This window comes from Salmo trutta, chromosome 10, assembly GCF_901001165.1.
Source record: "Salmo trutta chromosome 10, fSalTru1.1, whole genome shotgun sequence".
Lineage (NCBI taxonomy): Eukaryota > Metazoa > Chordata > Actinopteri > Salmoniformes > Salmonidae > Salmo > Salmo trutta.
In genome coordinates this window covers 12,825,454-12,846,439 of record NC_042966.1, presented here as the reverse complement: position 1 = coordinate 12,846,439, position 20,986 = coordinate 12,825,454, and the positions used below count along the sequence as shown (strand labels likewise).

Here is a 20,986-nt window from a genome sequence, read left to right as displayed (position 1 = left end):
AGAGCTCATCAGTTAGACCTATTTTATGACATTTCCACTGGATCAGAGTATGACATTTTTCCCTTTCACGCTGAGTGGTTATCGAAAGGGAGAGAGCTAAAAAGATTTTTCACATACATTGAGGAGCTATTGTCATTCTCAATGGATGTAAAAACTTACTTTGTTTGCTCGCTGTTTGAGGTGAAGAAAGCATTGCTGTGGAGAAGCTCCACAACTCATTAGTGGTACTGCATTAATCCAATCAGAAATATTATCAGATCACCAAATGTGCACATTTATATGCCTACATTTGCGCTCAGGTCAGGTAGCCTATAGGACTACCTCTATGCATAATCAGGTGCATGTCCTTACTCAACATTGACAGTAGCGCTCTAAACAAATGACAATGACTAAATTGACAAAATTCTTAAATGGAATGAAATAAACCAAAACGTGTTTCTCACAAGTGTTGCATAGGTTGTGCACTCTGCAACCAACGTGTCCACTCTGACAATGGGAACGGTAAAAGACTAGTTTAATAACATACAGTTGAAGTCGGAAGTTAACATGCACTTAGGTTGGAGTCATTAAAACTTGTTTTTGAACCACTTCACAAATTTCTTGTTAACAAACTATAGTTTTGGCAAGTTGGTTAGGACATCTACTTTGTGCATGACACAAGTCATTTTTCCAACAATTGTTTACAGACATATTATTTCACTTATAATTCACTGTATCACAATTCCAGTGGGTCAGAAGTTTACATACACTATGTTGACTGTGTCCTTAAAAAGCTTGGGAAATTCCAGAAAATGATGTCATGGCTTTAGGAGCTTCTGATAGGCTAATTGACATCATTTGGGTCATTTGGAGGTGTACCTGTGGATGTATTTCAAGGCCTACCGTCAAACTCAGTGCCTCTTTGCTTGACATCATGGGAAAATATAAAAAAATCAGCCAAGACCTCAGAAAAAAAATTGTAGACTTCCACAAGTCTGGTTCATCCTTGGGAGCAATTTCCAAACGCCTGAAGGTACCACATTCATCTGTACAAACAATAGGACGCAAGTATAAACACCATGGGACCATGCAGTCGTCATACCGCTCAGGAAGGAGATGCATTCTGTCTCCTGGAGATGAGCGTACTTTGGTGCAAAAAGTGCAAATCAATCCCTGAACAACAGCAAAAGACCTTGTGAAGATGCTGGAGGAAACAGGTGCAAAATAATCTATATCCACAGTCAAACGAGTCCAATATCAACATAACCTGAAAGGCCGCTCAGCAAGGAAGAAGCCACCGCTCCAAAACCACCATAAAAAGCCAGACTACGGTTTGCAACTGCACATGGGGACAAAGATCGTACTTTTTGGAGAAATGTCCTCTTGGTCTGATGAAACAAAAATAGAACTGTTTGGCCATAATGACCATCGTTATGTTTGGAGGAAAAAGGGGGATGCTTGCAAGCCGAAGAACACCATTCCAACCGTGAAGCACGGGGGTGGCAGCATCATGTTGTGGGGGTGGTTTGCTGCAGGAGGGACTGGTGCACTTCACAAAATAGATGGCATCATGAGGAAGGGAAAATTATGTGGCTATATTGAAGCAAATGGGTCTTCCAAATGGACAATGTCCCCAAGCATACTTCCAAAGTTGTGGCAAAATGTCTTAAGGACAACAAAGTCAAGGTATTGGAGTGGCCATCACAAAGCCCTGACCTCAATCCTATAGAAAATTTGTGGGCAGAACTTAAAAAGCGTGTGCGAGCAAGGAGGCCTACAAACCTGACTCAGTTACACCAGCTCTGTCAGGAGGAATGGGCCAAATTTCACCCAACTTATTGTGGGAAGCTTGTGGAAAGCTACCCGAAACGTTTGACCCAACTTAAACAATTTAAAGCCAATGCTACCAAATACCAATTGAGTGTATGTAAACTTCTGACCCACTGGGAATGTGATGAAAGAAATAAAAGCTGAAATAAATCATTCTCTCTGCTATTATTCTGACATTACACATTCTTAAAGTAAAGTGGTGATCCTACCTGACCTAAGAAAGGGAATTTTTACTAGGATTAAGTGTCAGGAATTGTGAAAACTGAGTTTAATTGTATTTGGCTAAGATGTATGTAAACTTCCGACTTCAACTGTTTTGCTGCATTAACAGAAATTAGCATAACCGAACAAACATTGTAGATGTTGTGTTTTATTATTTAACCTTTATTTAACTAGGCAAGTCAGTTAATAATAAATTCTTATTAACATAATGGCCTACTTGTAAATCCCCCCTGCCAAACCCTACTCTAACCCAGATGACGCTGGGCCAAATGTGTGCCGCTCTATGAGACTCTCGATCACACCCGGTTGTGTTACAGCCCGGGATCGAACTTGGGTTGGTAGTGATGCCTCTAGCACAGCAGTGCAGTGCATTAGACCGCACTATAGGAATTAATGGTAAGTGTAGGCTACTACTGGTGATATACTATATGTAATGGGAAATTGATAGACATTAACAATCAAGGCAAACAATTCACACAATGAAGTTATGAAACAATGAATGTACACAATTTGGAGAGAGCGCATTGGGGAGGGACATGCATTGCACATTTTAGCCACACTCCCCTTCTTATTGGATTGTGCCATCCACGCGCCCTCCACAATGGATTAGTCTCAGCCTCCGCAATGGATTAGTTCACTGAGATGGGCGTGAATCAGCCTTATGCGCCATAAAAAAAAGTAGATATATTTGCTACTGCTTGACTAAAGAAAATCGTGGCCGAAAATCGCGCACAAGACAGAATTTCGACCAAACAATCAACCAGTTGACTAATTGGGGTCAGCCCTAATTATAACTGATGGTCAGATCAGTTTACGGTCTCATACACTGGTATGTAGTATGTTAATACTTTCATATCAACTAACATTTCAAGGGATCAAGTGATGACCGTTAGTTGTGTTGCATTAAGCAACATCTCTTTTTTGGGGTGAGTAGATTCACAATAGGTTGAAATTAAACATGTCTATTGGACTATCCTCATTCAAGCTGATTAAAGCTAATAGCACATGTCAGGTAGTTTGGTGTGTGTGTGGCCAAATAGCTTTATTTTCATGTTGTTAAACCAATGCTAATGCCTGGAGTTTGCTAAATGGAACTGGCACTTCGGTTGGAACAGGAGCGAGCAGATGACATGAAAACAGAGCTCTTTGGCCACGCACACCAGTGGTGGGTTTGGCGTAAAAAGAAGGATGGGATGAGCAGAAAAGAACCCCATACCTATTGTAAAATATGATGGTGGATCTTTGATGTTATGGGGCTATTTTGCTTCTGCTGGTCCTGGGGCACTTGTTAAGGTCAACAGCATCATGAACTTTACCCAGTACAAGGACATTTTAGCTCAAAACCTGGTTGCCTCTGCCAGGAGGCTGAAACTTGCTGTAGCTGCAAGTGTATCTTCCAGCAAGACAATAACCCCAAGCACACATCGAATTCCACAAAGAAATGCGGTGCAACAGCACCCAGGGTTTTGTTAGTATAGAATACATGGGATATATATATATATATATATATATACAGTACCAGTCAAAAGTTTGAACACACCTACTCATTCAAGGGTTTTTCTTTACTTTTAATATTTTCTACATTGTAGCAGGTATTCAAATGTGTGCTTCGTCAGAAGTTAATTTGTGGAATTTCTTTCCTTCTTAATGCGTTTGTGACAAGGTAGGGGTGATACAGAAGATAGCCCTATTTGGTAAAAGACCAAGTCCGTATTATTGCAAGAACAACTCAAATAAGCAAAGAGAAACAACAGTCCATCATTACTTAAAGGCACAAAGGTCAGTCAATTCAGAAAATGTCAAGAACTTTGAACGTTTCTTCAAGTGCAGTCGCAAAAACCATCAAGCGCTATGATGAAACTGGCTCTCATGAAGACCGCCACAGGAAAGGAAGATCTAGAGCTACCTCTGCTGCAGAGGATAAGTTCATTAGAGTTAACTGCACCTCAGATTGCAGCCCAAATAAATGCTTCACAGAGTTCAAGTAACAGACACATCTCAACATCAACTGTTCAGAGGAGACCGCGTGATCAGGCCTGCATGGCCAAATTTCTGCAAAGACACCACTACTAAACACCAATAATAAGAAGAGATTTGCTTGGGCCAAGAAACATGAGCAAAGGACATTAGACCGGTGGAAATCTGTCCTGATCTGTCTGATGAGTCCAAATTTGAGATTTTTGGTTCCAACTGTCGTGTCTATATGAGACACAGATTAGGTGAACAGATGATCTCCGCGGTTCCCACTGTGAAGCATGGAGGAAGAGGTGTGATGGTAATTTGCTGGTGAGTGTGCCTTGAATGCCTTGAATTATAAAAAATTGGCTAACAAGCATTCTGCAGCTATACGCCATCCCATCTGGTTTGCGCTTAGTAGGACTACCATTTGTTTTTCAACAGAACAGGGACCCAACACACCTCCAGGCTGTGTACGGGCTATTTGACCCAAAAGGAGAGGGATGGAGTGCTGCCTCAGATGACCTGGCCTCCACAATCCCCCGACCTCAACCCAATTGAGATGGTTTGGGATGAGTTGAACTGCAGAGTGAAGAAAAGGCAGGATAGAAGTGCTCAGCATAAGTGGGAATTCCTTCAAGACTGCTGGAAAAGCATTCCAGGTGAAGCTGGTTGAGAGAATGCCAAGAGTTTGCAAAGCTGTCATAAAGGAAAATGGTGGCTACTTTGAAGAATCTAAAATACAAAATATATTTTGATTTGTTAAACACTTTTTGGGTTACTACATGATTCCATATGTGTTATTCCATAGTGATGTCTTCACTATTATTATACAATGTTGTAAATAGTAAAAATAAAGAAAAAGCCTGGAATGAGTAGATGTGTCCAAACTTTTGACTGGTACTGTAGATGTGTGTTGCTTAGTGCTTTTTGAAGAGGCCTTCAACATATGCAAAACTACACTTCAACATTCAGGAATATATTGGTCGTCGGTGTACTTTGAGTAAGCACCAAAACAAGTGAGTAAGGATATCTGCTGTATGTGTCTACTTTAATAAATATACCAATTTATTTTGCAACACAAGAATGTATTGAAGATGAACTGATGGAAAGTCATCTTGGATTAGATTTTCTTGAATATAGGTAAAAGAAGCAGCTAGGGAATTTGGCATGTCACCATAGTATTCAGACATTCAGTGATATCTGACGTGACAGGCTTGATGACATTCTTTAAAGGAGGATACTAAATTAAACATTTGACGTACAATCAAAAAACCCAGATTTCAGAAATCAAAATCATTCCAGACTGTAACATTCCCATGATAATAACAAATGTCCATATTAAGGACATGATTGATGTCAAACTTGTGTAATGTTGAATGAGTGTGTGTAGATTAAATGCCTTTTTCTATCAGGAAAACCACTCACTGTCAGTTTATTAGATACACCACCCCGTTGAAGAAAATGGATCGCTCCTACAGACTTTGAGTCACGTGGCCGTTGCTTGCTATATGAAGTAGGCAGACAGGCATTGACGGATTCAATTACTGTTTGATTGAAAGTTAGAATGGGCAAAACTAGTGACCTACATCCACGGACCTACATTGCCTGGTGTCAAATGTAAGGGCTGGTGGCGGTAGTGCACTGGTGTGGGGAATTTTTTCCTGACACGTTAGGTCACTTGATATCAATTGAGCAACGATTGAACGCCACAGCATATCTGAACATTGTTGCTGAACTAACCCAATAGAGCATCTTTGGGATGAGATGGAACGGGCTGTTCACAGCACGAATGTACCGCCGTCCAATCTGCAGCAACTGTGTGACGCCATCACGTCAGCATGGACCAACATCCCCGTGGTTCCCGACACCTTATAGAATCTATGTCCCATAGAATGCAGGCTGTTCTGGAGGCCAAGGGGGGGGGGGGGGGGGTCTGACCCATTACTAGATGCGTGTACCTAATAAACTGGCCACTGAGTGTACAGCACATTTGCACTGTACTAGTACATGAACACATGTACAGGAGTTATTTGTTGTTTGCCAAGCATCTTCCCATGGTAAAAATTGAAGCAATCAACGCCCCCCCCCCCTTCTCTCTCTCCCCATTAGAGGTTACTTTAAAATCAATCAATTATTCAGTTAAATATTTTGCATTCTCAACACATGTATTCAAAATGTGAATAAGAAATACACTGTGGGCTGCCAGACAAATTACCCACTGGACATTGTGAGCATCTTTGTGGTGGCTGCCTGGGCTGCGAATACAAATGAGGTTTGAACAAGGTTGGTTAGATCTACATAATCCACTGATCAAGGATAAGAGGGAACAGAGAGAACAAAGCTGCAAAAATCAGGATGAAAAGATAATTATGACTTCAATGCCTCACCAGCTTTTGGTTTTTGGATGCCTAAAATGTTCTTGTTTTATCTTTTGCCTCTGTCACTTGACACCTTCTCAAATATATTGCACCCACTTCACAGAACTTACGAGCACTTGTTTCCTGTGTTTCAATAAATGGACAACAAAATCTAAAGTCATTAATTGATTAAACCATTACTCAAAGTTTGGAGTACAAAACCTCTCAAATGACATATGATACTAAATTCACACACTCTCAAACTCTGCGTTAGTGTGTGAACGTGAATGCACACGTGTGTTTTTACATGAGTGGGGGCTTTTTATTTCTTTTTTATTTCACCTTTATTTAACCAGGTAGGCTAGTTGAGAACAAGTTCTCATATGCAACTGCGACCTGAACAAAAATAAAGCAAAGCAGTTCGACACATACAACAACACAGAGTTACACATGGAATAAACAAACATGCAGTCAATAATACAGTAGAAAAAGTCTATCTACAGTGTGTGCAAATGAGGTAAGATAAGGGAGGTAAAGGCAATAAATAGGCCATGGTGGTTGAAGTAATTACAATATACCAATTTAAACACTGGAGTGATTGATGTGCAGAAGATGAATGTGCAAGTAGAGATACTGGGGTGCAGAGGAGCAACTCATGGGGCTACTCATGATGCCACAGGCTAATGCACATACATCACTATTAACACCTGGTAAAAGCTTCCACTGGTTGTACTGTAGCTTCTAATCTAAAAAGTGCAATGGGAGAACCTTCAGAAAGAGGCTCATAGGTGTGGGATGGGAATCATGCGTCCAATGTACTTTCCAATATACACAGTGCGTATCATAAGTATTCAGCCCCCCTTCAGATTGTGTTAAGTTACAAAGTGGGATTGAAATATACTCAATTGTGATTGTTTTATAATTGATCGACACAAAATACTCAGTGACAAGAAAATTCTACATCCTTCTACAAATGGGGGGGAATCACGGCAAAGGAATATACTTTTTGGTCTAAATGCAAAGCCTCATGTTTTGGGAAAATCCAACACAACACATGACTAAGCAACTACCTCCTTATTTTCAAGCATGTGGTGTCTGCATCATGGTATCGGTATGCTTAACATCGGCAAAGACTGGGGAGTTGTTCAGGATAAAAAGAAACAGAATTGAGGTAAGCACAGGCAAAATCCTGGAGGAAAATCTGCTTCAGTCTGCTTTACACCAGACACTGCGAGAGGAATTCACTTTTCAGCAGGACAATAACCTACAACAAGTTACAGTTTTGACATAAATCTGCTTGAAAATCTATGGCGAGACTTGAAAATTGCTGTCTACCATGATCCCCAACACCTTGACAGAGTTTGAAGAATTTTGAAAAGAATAACGGGCAAATATTGCACAATCAAGGTGTGCAAAGCTTTTAGAGACTTACCCAAGAACACAGCTGTAACTACTGTGTTTCTAAATATTGACTCAGGCAGGTGAACACCTATCTAATCAAAGTATATTACTGTTTTATTTTTCATGAATCTTATAAGTTTCCTGCCACTTTGACATTACAGAGTATTTTCTGTAGATTGTTGACAAAAAAAGTACACATTTTACTACATTTTAGTCCCACTTTGTAACACAATAAAATCTGAAGAAATCCATGGAAGGTCAATACTTATGATAGGCACTGTTTCCAGTATCTACCCGTTCCACAAGCTATCCACAACCACTACCTACCCTTTCCACTAACTCTGGGTCAGGTTGACATAAATCCACAGCGACAGTTGCAAGAGCCCAGTGTCTGATTCAGCCATGGTTTCCACTGACAGGAGTAGGATGAATGATCAGAATGGCTATAAATAAAGAGCCTCTCCCAACAGCAGCATCAACATAATGGCTAGAGCATTGTCTCTGTAACATAGTGTACCAAGAATACAGACAGAAACAATGTTCTGAAAACATCTTCAAAGATTATCTTAAATAAGCATCACACTCTTATGCCACCCCCCCGCAAACAAAAAAGCTTGCACTTGTCTTTTCCTACTACCACTGACTTTGCTGATAACTACTTTACTGAGGAAAAATGGAGTTACTACAAGTTCAATATGTGGCTGTCTCACCTAACCATTTCGGAGACCACTACACGGTGGCACTCTTTTTCACACACCATTTGCACAACATCAACATAATCACATACAATCGGACATCAAAGCCACAGTGCCCGAGCAAATATACATTGTGCGGGGATAAGCGGTGGATAACATTTGCAGATCCGAAGGCAAACAAAGATGGGATGGTAATCTTGAAAGATCCAACCTCATGCCTCCATGTGTACATGTGTCTGTGTATTTGTGAGCAGGATGGCAATGTAGGCACATCATTATTAAACATGGATTCTACTGGACGATGCCATGATGTTTGTCTGGCATTTGAAACAGTTGGCATATGCCAGCGTTGTGGAATATCACCTTCAGAAGGAAGATGCTGTATTAGATGCTACCGAACACTGCAATAATGCATTAGACATCTCAAGTCATGTTCAGTTAAACATTTTGTGGATGACACTGTCTAGATTTGTACTGTACTATATGTTCTGCCACCCATGTTGCTATAGGATGAATGCTCTGCATTACAGATCTGGTTAATAAAGAAGCATTATATCTAACGCGTTGTTGCATTAGGTATAAGTTTAATTTGTATTTTCTCTTTATAATGATGAACGGGAACTGTTACTGGTAGTTTTCTGACAACTGCACTGTGATTTTAATAACATTTTAATAAAATATTGATTAAGGATTTTTTCTTAACATTAACGCTTCCATTTTCGTTTAAACGTTTAAACTTTTAAACGTTCACATCCCTAATATACCTGTAAATAGATTGGAAATTCAACAGAAAGTTTTTCTTTATTCAACATAACACCCTAGATGCATAATAGTCTGTTGTGAGGCTTTACGAACATCTACTGTATTACAGTGCATACTACATTGACCACTCACAATGCTTGACCCCCATAAAACACTGACTGACAACACTGTTGTGAAAACCTTACTCTATGTACTGCCGACAACAAAAGCCAATGAACTCCCCTCTGGATGTTCTTTCTAGTCCCTTAGTGAAGACAGAACATTAGCCAGTCCCACAGCGGGGAGAGTCAAAGTCGTCATTCATGATTTGATCACCCAGGTTAACAATACCTTGACACTTTAATGCAGGAGGGGATCAAATTGAGTCATGGCGTGGAGAGTGGCGAGGAGTGACCTACCGTACGTTGTTGTCCATGCGGGAGACGGTGAGGTAGGCTGCCAGGTTGGCCGTGTAGGAGGAACATACGATGAGGGTGAAGAGCCACCAGCTGCCCATGACGATCCTCAGGGCCACAGAGCTCACCACACTGTCCCCTCCTATAGAGGGAGAGAAAGGACATGTCAATATCCCGACTGGGTGGAAGATAGAGCATCTACAGTAATGAGGTTTCTAATAGGTTGAGGAGGAACAAGTAGTTGGTAACGTGGGTGGATGTATATAGAAAATGCTGTGACAGGAAAGGCTAATAAGGATTGGTGAATGGTTGAGGTCTGTTCACCGTCCCATAACACATTTGCTTGACAATATACTGTACTAAGAAAACAGAATATCTGGACCAAATCCAGATAATGCAAGAGTGATCAACTTCAAAGGCTCCATAACTTGAAGAAATTTGGTTTGGGAAATTATTTTACCAATATGATTCATGTGCAACATGCTAACCCTGTTGGTACGGTGTCTACTAATGGTATACACTCACGTCCATTCCCTATTTTTGGGGGATGTAGACAAGGGGACGGCCTATCCCCAACGATATTAATTCTGTCGCTAGAGCCTTTGGCACTACATCTAAGGCAGAATGTAATTGCGTAGCCTATACGGATGTAAATCTTCCTCTCATATCATATCACTATATGTGGATGATATTCTCCTATATGTGTCACATATCAGAATTCTATTTAATCGTTATTATCCACATTCGAAGAATTCAAATTGCTGTCTGGGTATAAGATAAATTGGACAAAATCAGCATTAATGTTGCTTAATGAAGCGGCCAAGAAAGTTTCACTTCCCGCAACAATTCCTATGAAAACACAGTTCCCTTATTTGGGTATTAGTTTACAAACATCTCTGCATGGTCTGGTGAAGTTTAATTATGAGAATATTTTCAAGGAGGTTGAACGAGATTTAACCGTTTGGGAGAAGTTGCCTGCTTCTTTACAAACTAGTGTCGCTGTCATAAAGATGAATGTGTTGCCACATATTAGTTTCCTGAGCATGATGATCCCGCTCCCTCCACCAGTAGGCTATTGGGGAATGATTGATAAACGTATGCGTAAATACCTTTTGGAATGGCAAACATCCAAAGATTAGGTTTGAGGTGTTACAACAACAGAAGTGTAATGGTGGACTTACATGACCAAATTGTTGTATTTACAGTTATGCCCACTCATATCATTGTTTGATCCGTCTACATCATTCTCTTGGAGAACTATTTGGGAAGAACTTGTTTCACCTATTAGATTGCAGGTTGTGTCACTTTCTGGTATATCTAATAAGAAATGCATGTTGTATTTTGGTCCTATTATTTCTAATACAATAGAGAATTTTAGGAAGGTTGAGAAGTGTGTAGGTGGTAATTGGAAGTTGCATCTCCGTACCCCTCTACGGCATAACAAGACTATAATTTCCGGTAATAAACCTTTTTGAGTCTACAGCCTGGTCTGCAAAAGGGGTCAATAATCTAGGGGATATGTTCCACTCAAAGGGTCTCTTTAGTTTTCAGGTACTCTTCGTTTTGATTTGCCAGGGTCGTCATTCTTTCTATATCTTAGACTGCGGTCAGTGCTTCGTGCCTTTGGGGTCCCATGGGGTACAAGTTTAGGAAGGCGCCTGGTGATAGAGTGGATTTTTACGTTCCCATCCAGAGGTTTTGTGTCTGCTATTTCTTCTCATCTTCAACTACTATAGCAGAAAGATCTTTCAATGGTTAAAACATGGGTATATTATTTGGCTGTCTATGATGAGGCTGTTGGAGGGGAGGGGACAGCGTGGTGATGAAGCTACTGCATCTCAGTGCTAGAGTCATCACTACAGACCCTGGTTCGATTCCAGGCTGTATCACAACTGGCTGTGATTGGGATTCCCATAGGGCCACGCACAATTGGCCCAGCGTCATCCGGGTTAGGGTTTGGCTGGGGTAGGCCGTCATTGTAAATAAGAATTTGTTCTTAACTGACTTGCCTAGTGAAATAAAGGTTAAATAAAAAAAATAACTAATAAAAGTATTGATTGGAAGAATGTCTGGGAAAATATATTTCACTCATCAATGAACCCAAAACATCAATTAATCCATTTTAAACTTTGTCATAGATCGTACAGGAAACGATTAGTAAGATGTCATGCAAAACAGGCTCAAAGCCCATACTGTGTCCTAACCTCAATACACTTGCTACATACAAAAATATGATATGGGATTGTCCTGAGGTTTATGAGTTTTGGAGGAAAGTGTTGTATATTCTCTCTGACATGATTGGTGAAACTGTACCCCTTGAACCAATTTCGCTGTTGCTTAATGATGATACAGGTATGCAGCTGAATGAGAAACAGTGAAAAGTTTGGCTGGCTGGGTTGACTGCTGCCCCAAAAAATGTTGTTCAGTGCTGGTTGCCATCACATGACCTTCATACAGTATGAGGAAATGGCTAGCATACTTTCAGGATGTTATTATGTTGGAGTTATCCACTGCCCGTATGAATAAAGCCAGTCCTAGCATTTTGGAAACATGGAAAGCAGGCGCCTCAGAAATCTCTAAACTGTTGGATATGATGTAGGTGTGTGATGTAAAATGCATACTTGATGGTGTTATTTTAGCAAATTACTTCGCTGTGTGTATTCTAGTGAAGTGCGTGTGGTTTATTTAATTTGATTTAAAACCTTTTTTTAATACATTTTTTTAAATATATATTATGGGTTGGCGATAGGGTAGGGCCGCCAGAGGTATGTGACCCAATGAAAAACAATTGTTCACAAAAAAAAGGTTCCATAACTTTCAAGGAAAAATGGGGTTATAACGAACCATTGCTTTCCCATACAGTAAAAAGTGTCCACTTGAAATAGTGTCCAGTAGCGAAGGACCAACAGGACAGAGGCTTAAAAGGGTTCAATGGGCTCTCCGCCAGGAGGTAATAGATGTAGCTGGGGGTTCAACAGGACTTGCTGACACACTCATTTAGTCCTTTTGCCAGTCTTGGATTCCAACCAACATATCCTATCTTTTCTTCATTCAAAGGCACCTTAACTGTGCTCTTGTGAGCTTAACAAGCTTGAAATGCAATCACTATGTTACATGGACTGTATACTAGAGTTCTCAGCCTGAACCTGACGGAACCCGACGGCCCGGCCCGGGCTTTTTTTTTTTAAAGCATGTTTGATTAGGAATCAATTCACTTATAAGACCTGGCCGGCCTCAAATTCTGTGAATTGAATCGGGTCGGTTTCGGGCTTGCCGTGCTGTGTTAAGAAAAATACTGTGTGTCCTTTACGCCTACTCCGTCTCTCTCTCAGCTGCAGCAGCCACTAGAGGCGCCAGGATTCCAATATTGGCTGGGCCAGAGAAATCAGTGGCCATGACAAACTTTTTTTCCAGATTTTTTTCAGTTTTTCCAATTGCGATATGAATAGGGTGGAGTGCACTCGGGAGAATGATGATGCACAAGACCATGACATGCAGCGCATCTCAGTATCAGGAGAAGCCCATATTCCAATGGCATCTGTTAACGCCGGTACACCCTAACAAAATACACCCTATGATTGTCCTGCTAATGTGCCTTGCTGGACCTTGTAAACTGTCAAAAGTAGACCCTTAACTGATCCAATTGTTTTCCTAATCAAATATGCATTCAAGACACAGGGCTTTTGAGTAATTTATTCAAATGGATGCTTGGCAGAAAATGTAGTTATTTATTTATTGTTTAATTTTTCAAGGCTTCTTTATTTCATTTCAAAATAAAAATACTTGATTGTATTTAAAGTTATGAATGACTCATGCGCTGTGTAATGATGTAATGATTGATTGATTATATTGAAGTAGGCTAAGTTACGTTAAGACAGATAAAACAGGACACGCTCTTGCAGCTCGATGGTGGATAAATTAAGGCTAATACAGGAGTCAATAGCAAAATAATACACTTGATTCACGCTACATTATTTCATGCTATATGCTTCTGATCAGTGATAGATGAGCAAACAAATAAATCAGCTACCACCTTCACTTGCACAGCCAGAAATCAATGAACCAAATATACAGACGGAGATTCAGTAAAACAAAATCACATTGATTGATTATCAGACAAGTCACAGGCTTTCGGTTGAGAGTTGGACAGCCTACTACGTGACTGAAGAGCAAAATCCACTTGTTAAACTAGATAACATGATAGAATTATGTTCTGATCAGCTAATATATGAGCAAACTAGAATAAAGATGATCATGAGCACTCACCTCAACTTACGCTAACATTTCCCAACCTAATTCTTAACAAATATCCAAACGGAGATCCAGTAAAAAAAAATCGGACATTGATTGATTTATCAAGACAAGTCCCCCACTCGTCTCAAAGCAGCGCGGCGGTGCTGTCCCAATCAAAACGGTGCTGAAATCATAATCTAGGTGACCACACATGACTTGCTTTAAATTAGTATTACGGTTGGATATGACTTGGGGAGTTTCAGTATAAGCAAGAATTTGATAAATGCCTTCAATTGCATAAGTTTACTTCATACCAATATGTTCGTAATTCAGTCAATCATAACTAAGAGTTTTCCACTCTGCGCTTTCTCTTGGCCCAAGGGCTTTCTCCTCGTCTCCTCACTCCACTGCCGCCCACCTCCGCCGCATTATTCTCAACACCAGTTTAAATCAATATACTGTGTTCTAGAAATCTGTATTTTTTTTGGGTGTTCGGGCTCATTTCATTTCTGTGATGATGTCCCGGGCCTGGGTTCGGGCTTCAGCTCACCGGGCTTGAGTTGGACCGAGCTCAAATGTTCAGGTCCAATGAGAACTCTACTGTACAAATGTGTGTGACATGTATGAGACAGCAACATAGGTTCAGAAACAGCTGTGTGGACTTTTTCACCGTATATGCAACTTTATGGATGGCATTGTAATGCATAGGATCACTTTCATTACCTAAATCGGCTTAGATGTTTATCGTTGCATTAGAAAGTAGAAACATCTTATGATAAATAGTTCATAAATAGTCACAGGATATTTTGAATGAATCATGCATTTTTAAATGTTGCCCACAAATAACACATACAGTACAAGCACATGAACATTTTATGTTTCCCATTAAATATTTGATGCATACAAATTACATCATTCGTTTTCTACTGTAAAATGGCCTATGTTGCCTTAGATAAAAGCTAAATGAGTATATAGGAGAGTTGTAAGTCCTACCTTGCTGTACAAAGGCTCCATAGACTATCCAGATAGCACTGTACAAGGAGTTGGACGCCTGTGTGGCGGGCTGCTGGTGTGGCCCTGGAGGATTCTGGGTCCTCAGTGACTGCATCCTGCTTAGCAGGAAGATGAGAACTCCCACCACGGGGATGGCTGCAGCGATACACCCCCACACGGCCAGGTCAAACGGAGCGAACAGTGAGAAGATGTTGATCTTCTCCTCTGGTTTCCTCAGCAAGATCCCCACAGAGTAGTCCATGTAGCGCTTACTGAAGTCCACCGCACTCTCCCGCTCTGGAGTGATGGTAATGGCTGACACGGCCAGGTCAGCTCTCTACGGGGACAGACAGAGAAGAATTATAGCAAACATCCCCCGGTCAGTCAGGGATGAGTTGGGACTGAAACCATGTTGAAACTGTTGGTTAGTGGTCTCAAATGGCATTCTTGTCCTGGGGGTAATATGGCAGGTTGGAAGGTTACACGGGCCATATAGAAAGCCTTACTTTGTTTATAAGCTCCCCGATCATTCCATTCCAGGAGCCATTAGGCAGCTGCGAGCCGTACTTGCTGTCGGCCACCTGGTAGATCTCGTACTTGAAGCCCAGGATCTTGGCCAAGGCGTCGAGCACGTCGATGGAGAATCCTTTGTACCGCTTGGGCTGACCAAGAATGTTCTCAGCCACCATGACGAAGGGATCCTCCTATACCAAATCAAACACAATATCACATCGAAAGGTTTACAACATGAATTCAGGTGCATGTGCTGAATCAGATACTAATGTTTTCAGCAGCAGTGTTCCACACATGCGGAAGCCCACAGATCATGTTTACAATTCACAGCACATGGGTGGTAACACAGTCATAAGTTGTTCCTTACCAGTAGTGTTACTACTTTGACCGTCACTCCTTGCATGCCGTTCTCAATGCGACTCTCCTTCAAGCTCCCATTCAGACCATGGACTGAGTCCCACGTAGCAAGCTAAGAGAGAGAAGAGAGAGACAGAGCGATCGAGACTTTCATAAATGTGTGTCGATAGCAAGTGTTCAATTATGCTTTTCTCAGAAAAGAGAGCAATCTCTCCATGGCCTAGTTCTATCTATCAGGCTGTCAATCACACAGAATTACCCACCAAAATCCATCTCCACCAGACACCTTTTGATATGCCAACCAAAGAAAAGCTGATATTGAAGCCTCTTAAAGACTCCACAGTAATTAATTTTGTAATATGAAAAGGGCATCGTCGACTACTAATTTCATCCATTTACATGTTTTTTAGAATTTGGTCTGTGAGTGATAGAAGGAGGAAAAAACGGTTACCTTGGTAACAGCTGACTGAGGTAGAGCCATGCTAATGCACAGAGTTATAGTTCAAAGTTAAAGAAGAACAAATGAAATAAACATATTTCCCTCTCTTGATCTACGCTACAGTGTGTGTGGTGTCTGTCCTACAACCATGTTTGATCCTGGTGAGAAATCTGCTTTGCTCAGGTGGCCTACTGCAGTCCACCGACAAGGCTGCTTCATTGATTACTTGATATGACATTTGTGTTTCTGACAGCATGGCCAGGTGGACAAGTCCTCTGGCTGAAATTAAACACAAACAGAGAGGATTGGGCTCACTGGTCAAACCGTTCGGTCAGTTGAATCTGAACAGGCCACCTCCATACAATGGGTATACCAAACATTAGGAACACCTTCCTGATATTGAGTTGGCACCTACTACCATACACCGTTCAAAGACACAAATCTTTTGTCTTGCCAATTCTCCCTCTGAATGGCACACATACGCAATCCATCTCTCAATTGTCTCAAAAAAATCATTATTTAACCTGTCTCTTCCCCTTCATCTTCACTGATTGCAGTGGATTTAACAAGTGACATCAATAAGGGATCATAGCTTTCACCTGGATTTACCTGGTCAGTCTATGTCATGTAAAGAGCAGAGTTCTTAATGTTTTGTACACTCGGTGTATGTGTGTCATGGATACCAGATTATCTTATCATGGCTTACCTACAGTACTAAGAGGTCCATTCACAGGTTGTGCGTGTGTGTGTGTGTGTGTGTGTGTGTTTGTATGCGCGAATGTGTGTGTGACCCATCGCCACAGCAATAACAGCTGATTAAACTCATATCATTTTATGAACAATTTCACACAATGATGTGACACACATTCAAAAATCAATAAACACAATCCAGCCCAATAAAACGGTTCACTTTCATTTGAAAGAATGCTTACACATGACCTGATTTCGAAGATTAACCCTCAGATTTAATAACAGTTAATTTCCAACTTAATCTTCAGCCTAACGTCATTATTACGTTATTAAACGTACCACGTAGGATCATTGTTATTTTACAGGACTTCCAAGCATAGAGGCATGCAGTACACAAACATAAACAAGCATAGGGAGATACAAACACACATACTGTCACGGCTGTCTGAAGAATGGGACCAAAGCGCAGCGTGTGTACTGTTCCACATTTTATTTCAACTGTGAAACTATGCAAGACATACAAATAAACTCATAAACAACACAACAAACCGTGACGAAGCGATGCAACATACACTTACTCAAAATACAATCTCCCACAAACCCAGGTGGGAAAAACAACTACTTAAGTATGATCTCCAATTAGAGACAACAATGACCTCTAATTGGAGATTATCCAAAAAAACAACAACATAGAAATACAGAAACAAGAACATGACAACATACAAAATCTAAACTAGACAACCCCGTCACGCCCTGACCTACTCTACCATAGAAAATAAAAGCTTCTATGGTCAGGACGTGACACATACACTCAGTTATAAGCCATACGCATGCAGTCACTCTACAGATGTTTACTGAACTACACCCAGTGTACAACACATTGACATCAATTACATAGGCTGACCAGAGGAATCCAGGTGAAAGCTATGATCCCATGTCAATGTCACTTTAATCCAATTCAATCAGTGTAGATGAAGGGGAGGAGACAGGTTCAAGAAGGATTTTTAAGCTTTGAAACAATTGAGACCTGGATTGTGTATGTATGTATGCCATTCAGAGGGTGAATGGTCAAAGCAAAAATATTTAAGTGCCTTTTGAAGGGGTTATGGTAGTAGCTGCCAGGAACACTGCTGTACACTGTATCAAGCATGCTCCACCACCCAAAGGACATCCAGCCAACTTGACACAATTGTGGGAAGCATTGGAATTAACATTGGCCAGTATTCCTGTGGAACACTTTCGACACCTTTTAGAGTCCATGCCCAGACGAACTGAGGCTTTTCTGAGGCCAAAAGGGGTGGCAACTCAATATTAGGAAGGTTTTTCTTGATGTTTTGTACACTCAGTGTATATTACAGCACAATATATACAGTTTATTAGGTACACCACTCTGTTCACAAAAATGCATCGCTCCTACATACAGTGAGTCATGTGGCCGTGGCTTCGTAAATAAAGCAAGCAGACAGGCATCGAGGCATTCAGTTAGAATGGGCAAAACGAGTGACCTAAGCAACTTTGAGCGTGGAATGATCATCGGTACCAGGCGCAACGGATCCAGTACCTCAGAAACGGCTGCCCACCTGGGCTTTTCACGTATGATTGTGTCTAGGGTTTACAAACAAAAAACATCCAGTTAGCAGCAGTCCTTTGGGCGAAAACAGCTCGTTGATGAGAAAGGTCGAAGGAGAATGGCAAGAATCGTGCAAGCTAACAAGCAGAACGACATCTCGGAACGCACGACTCGTTGATCCTTGTCACGGATGGGAATAATTCAGGCTGTTCTGGAGGGTAAGGGGGTTCGACCTGGTACTAGATGGGTGTACCTAATAAACTAGCAGGTGAGTGTATATTGCCAACAATTTCACCAGTCAGTGAAAACATCGCCATGTGTGTATCATCATGGTAACCATCTTAAATGTAAAGGGTTCTATGCTTTCTTCATATGCTAATGTACTCCTTTTCAGCAAGATGAATGTGCCTGAGCTACTGTAGCCCCACAGGCATATAAAGAAAGGCTAACTAGGAAAATATCGCTTCCCTATGAGCAGCCTGAGTTCAGAGAGAAGACCATTTTTCCGATGCAGATATTCGCAGCTGTCCTCTTGCTGATCTCTAAGTCATTAGGGATTTATGTACATTTAGGGCCTACAGCAGTACCAAACACCATGGAATTGTTAAAACCATACTTAAGATGTCGAAACTACTATGTCAACTAATGAAACTATAGCCTACCACTGTACCTCTGTGATTATGATTAATTTCTTTCTTTAATTAATTGAAACAATTACTTTCCAAGCCAGAGGCCCAGGGAAAATGATACACTAAATCAGCTGCCTTTTTAAAGTGTATCACATTTTGAGTGATTCACTTTACAAATGTGTTATTGGCACTGTATGCCCTGCAGTCACATTGCAAACTGCAACGTATTCATCAAAGGAAGTGAGTTTTCTTGAAGAACAAATACATGGATCTAGCAAAACAGAAATAGCAAAACACCTATAGAAAATCATAGAGAAATCAGTGGCTCTGAAGCCTACTGCTTTAAACCCGTGGCAGTCTCACAGCATAAAGTCAATATCTACTACAACCCCAGACTCAAAGTCAGGCCTCAACCACAATGAAGGCCTCATAGTAACGGTAGTGAGGAAGCAGCATAAATGATCAAATCCGATCACATGGGTTACTTTTCAATGGAGTTTCATATATGGCTTTCATTGTGACCCACCATGTTGAACTTTATAATGAATGGACCATGGTACATGAATGGACCATGGTTTCTGCCTCGGGAAGGTAACTCAACTGTGATGTCGTGTCAAACTCTAGGGTTCTAACAGCTGTTTGAACACAAATCCTGATGAACTCTGTGCACATAATCTAGAATCTCAGAAATGTGTAAAGGACAGAATATCATTTCATAATGTACCCTTATGTTTTAAGAGGAAAGTCAGTTCCGCTAGCTTTTCCAGTGCCAATTGCTTAGTGGTCAATGGTCATCATTAGCCCCTAGCATTGTACTTGACACCACTGACTCTCAGTATGGCCATGAGAGTACTATTTCCTGTTCTACAGGAAGTCCCATATCCTCCTATTGTATGGGAGCGCTCTGTTTTCTTTTTCTTTTCCTTTTAAAGGAATGGGGAAGTCCCACTACTCACATATTTTTTGTTTTATTGGATAGGACAGAGGTTGATAGGAAATATAAAGGAGAGTGTGCTAAATTAACAATGGGCTGGACTGGAACGCATGCTGATATGTGATCTGGAGGCAGCGGCTTAAGGCGTCCGCATGCTTCCAAGCCGAAACAGTTCGGTAGAGTTCGTGCATATATTATGACGACATTGTGATGCTTTTGTTTGTTTAGGACTTCGATCAGGGTTTTTTTTTCGGTTGTTCGGGCACACACATTTTTTTCTGGAGACAAGCCGAAGTTTGGAACCCGAAGTTCACGCCCCTTCGTTGGTGATTGGTCAACAGTAGGGATTCTTCAATAAAGTCTTTGTTGTCATTTACTGAACTGAAGCATGCTGACGCCTTTAGACTGCTACCCTAGTCCACAGGGAACACTTTCTGATCAGCAGCCAGGTCAGACATACAGCCCAGACAATCAATCAATCAAATGTATCAAATGTAAAGCCCTTTTTAAATCAGAAGTTGTCATGAAGTACTTATAATGTGGCTAGGAAAAACTCCCTAGAAAGGCAGGAACCTAGGAAGAAACCTAGATAGGAACTAGGCTCTGAGGGATGGAAGCGCATCCTGTTCTCAAGGTGGACAGCTCAATGGTGGGTCTATGCATCGCCAAGCATGCGCTTCCATCCCTCTTCCCTTTGTAAAAACGTCAGGACTCTCAGTCAACTGTGATGTTGCTTTGAGTGGGCGACGGAGCTAAATGCCCTGCTTGCCTCCACTTCACACCTGCTGTGCCCGTCCCGAATACATGTCCTTTCACAGAAATGATCTAAAAACTGCTCGAGGCTGAGAGGATACTGGTGTGACTATCTGTCAGGATAGCTGAACCCCACGTCAATGTATCACACACCCGCTGGCCAATTTTTCCCGGATGATCAAAATTACATTGAGGTTTTGATGGATTACTGCTATGACAGAGAAGATAGTCTGGATGAATGTGTAAAACGATTTCATAAAACGAAAGGGGGAGTT

General features: G+C 41.1%; 1 protein-coding gene across 3 annotated transcripts in view; it reads right to left on the bottom strand.

The window, feature by feature from the left end:
- The window catches only part of LOC115201131 (glutamate receptor ionotropic, delta-1), a 436,103-nt gene that overhangs the window by 35,828 nt on the left and 379,289 nt on the right, over positions 1–20,986 (bottom strand). For all 3 annotated transcript variants that reach the window (XM_029764453.1, XM_029764454.1, XM_029764455.1), the window contains exons 9-12: positions 15,707–15,808; positions 15,333–15,530; positions 14,827–15,163; positions 9,604–9,742 (exon numbers count right to left, since the gene is read on the bottom strand). In XM_029764453.1, coding sequence (XP_029620313.1) covers positions 9,604–9,742; positions 14,827–15,163; positions 15,333–15,530; positions 15,707–15,808 — 776 coding nt within the window. The remainder of the gene's footprint in view (positions 1–9,603; positions 9,743–14,826; positions 15,164–15,332; positions 15,531–15,706; positions 15,809–20,986) is intronic.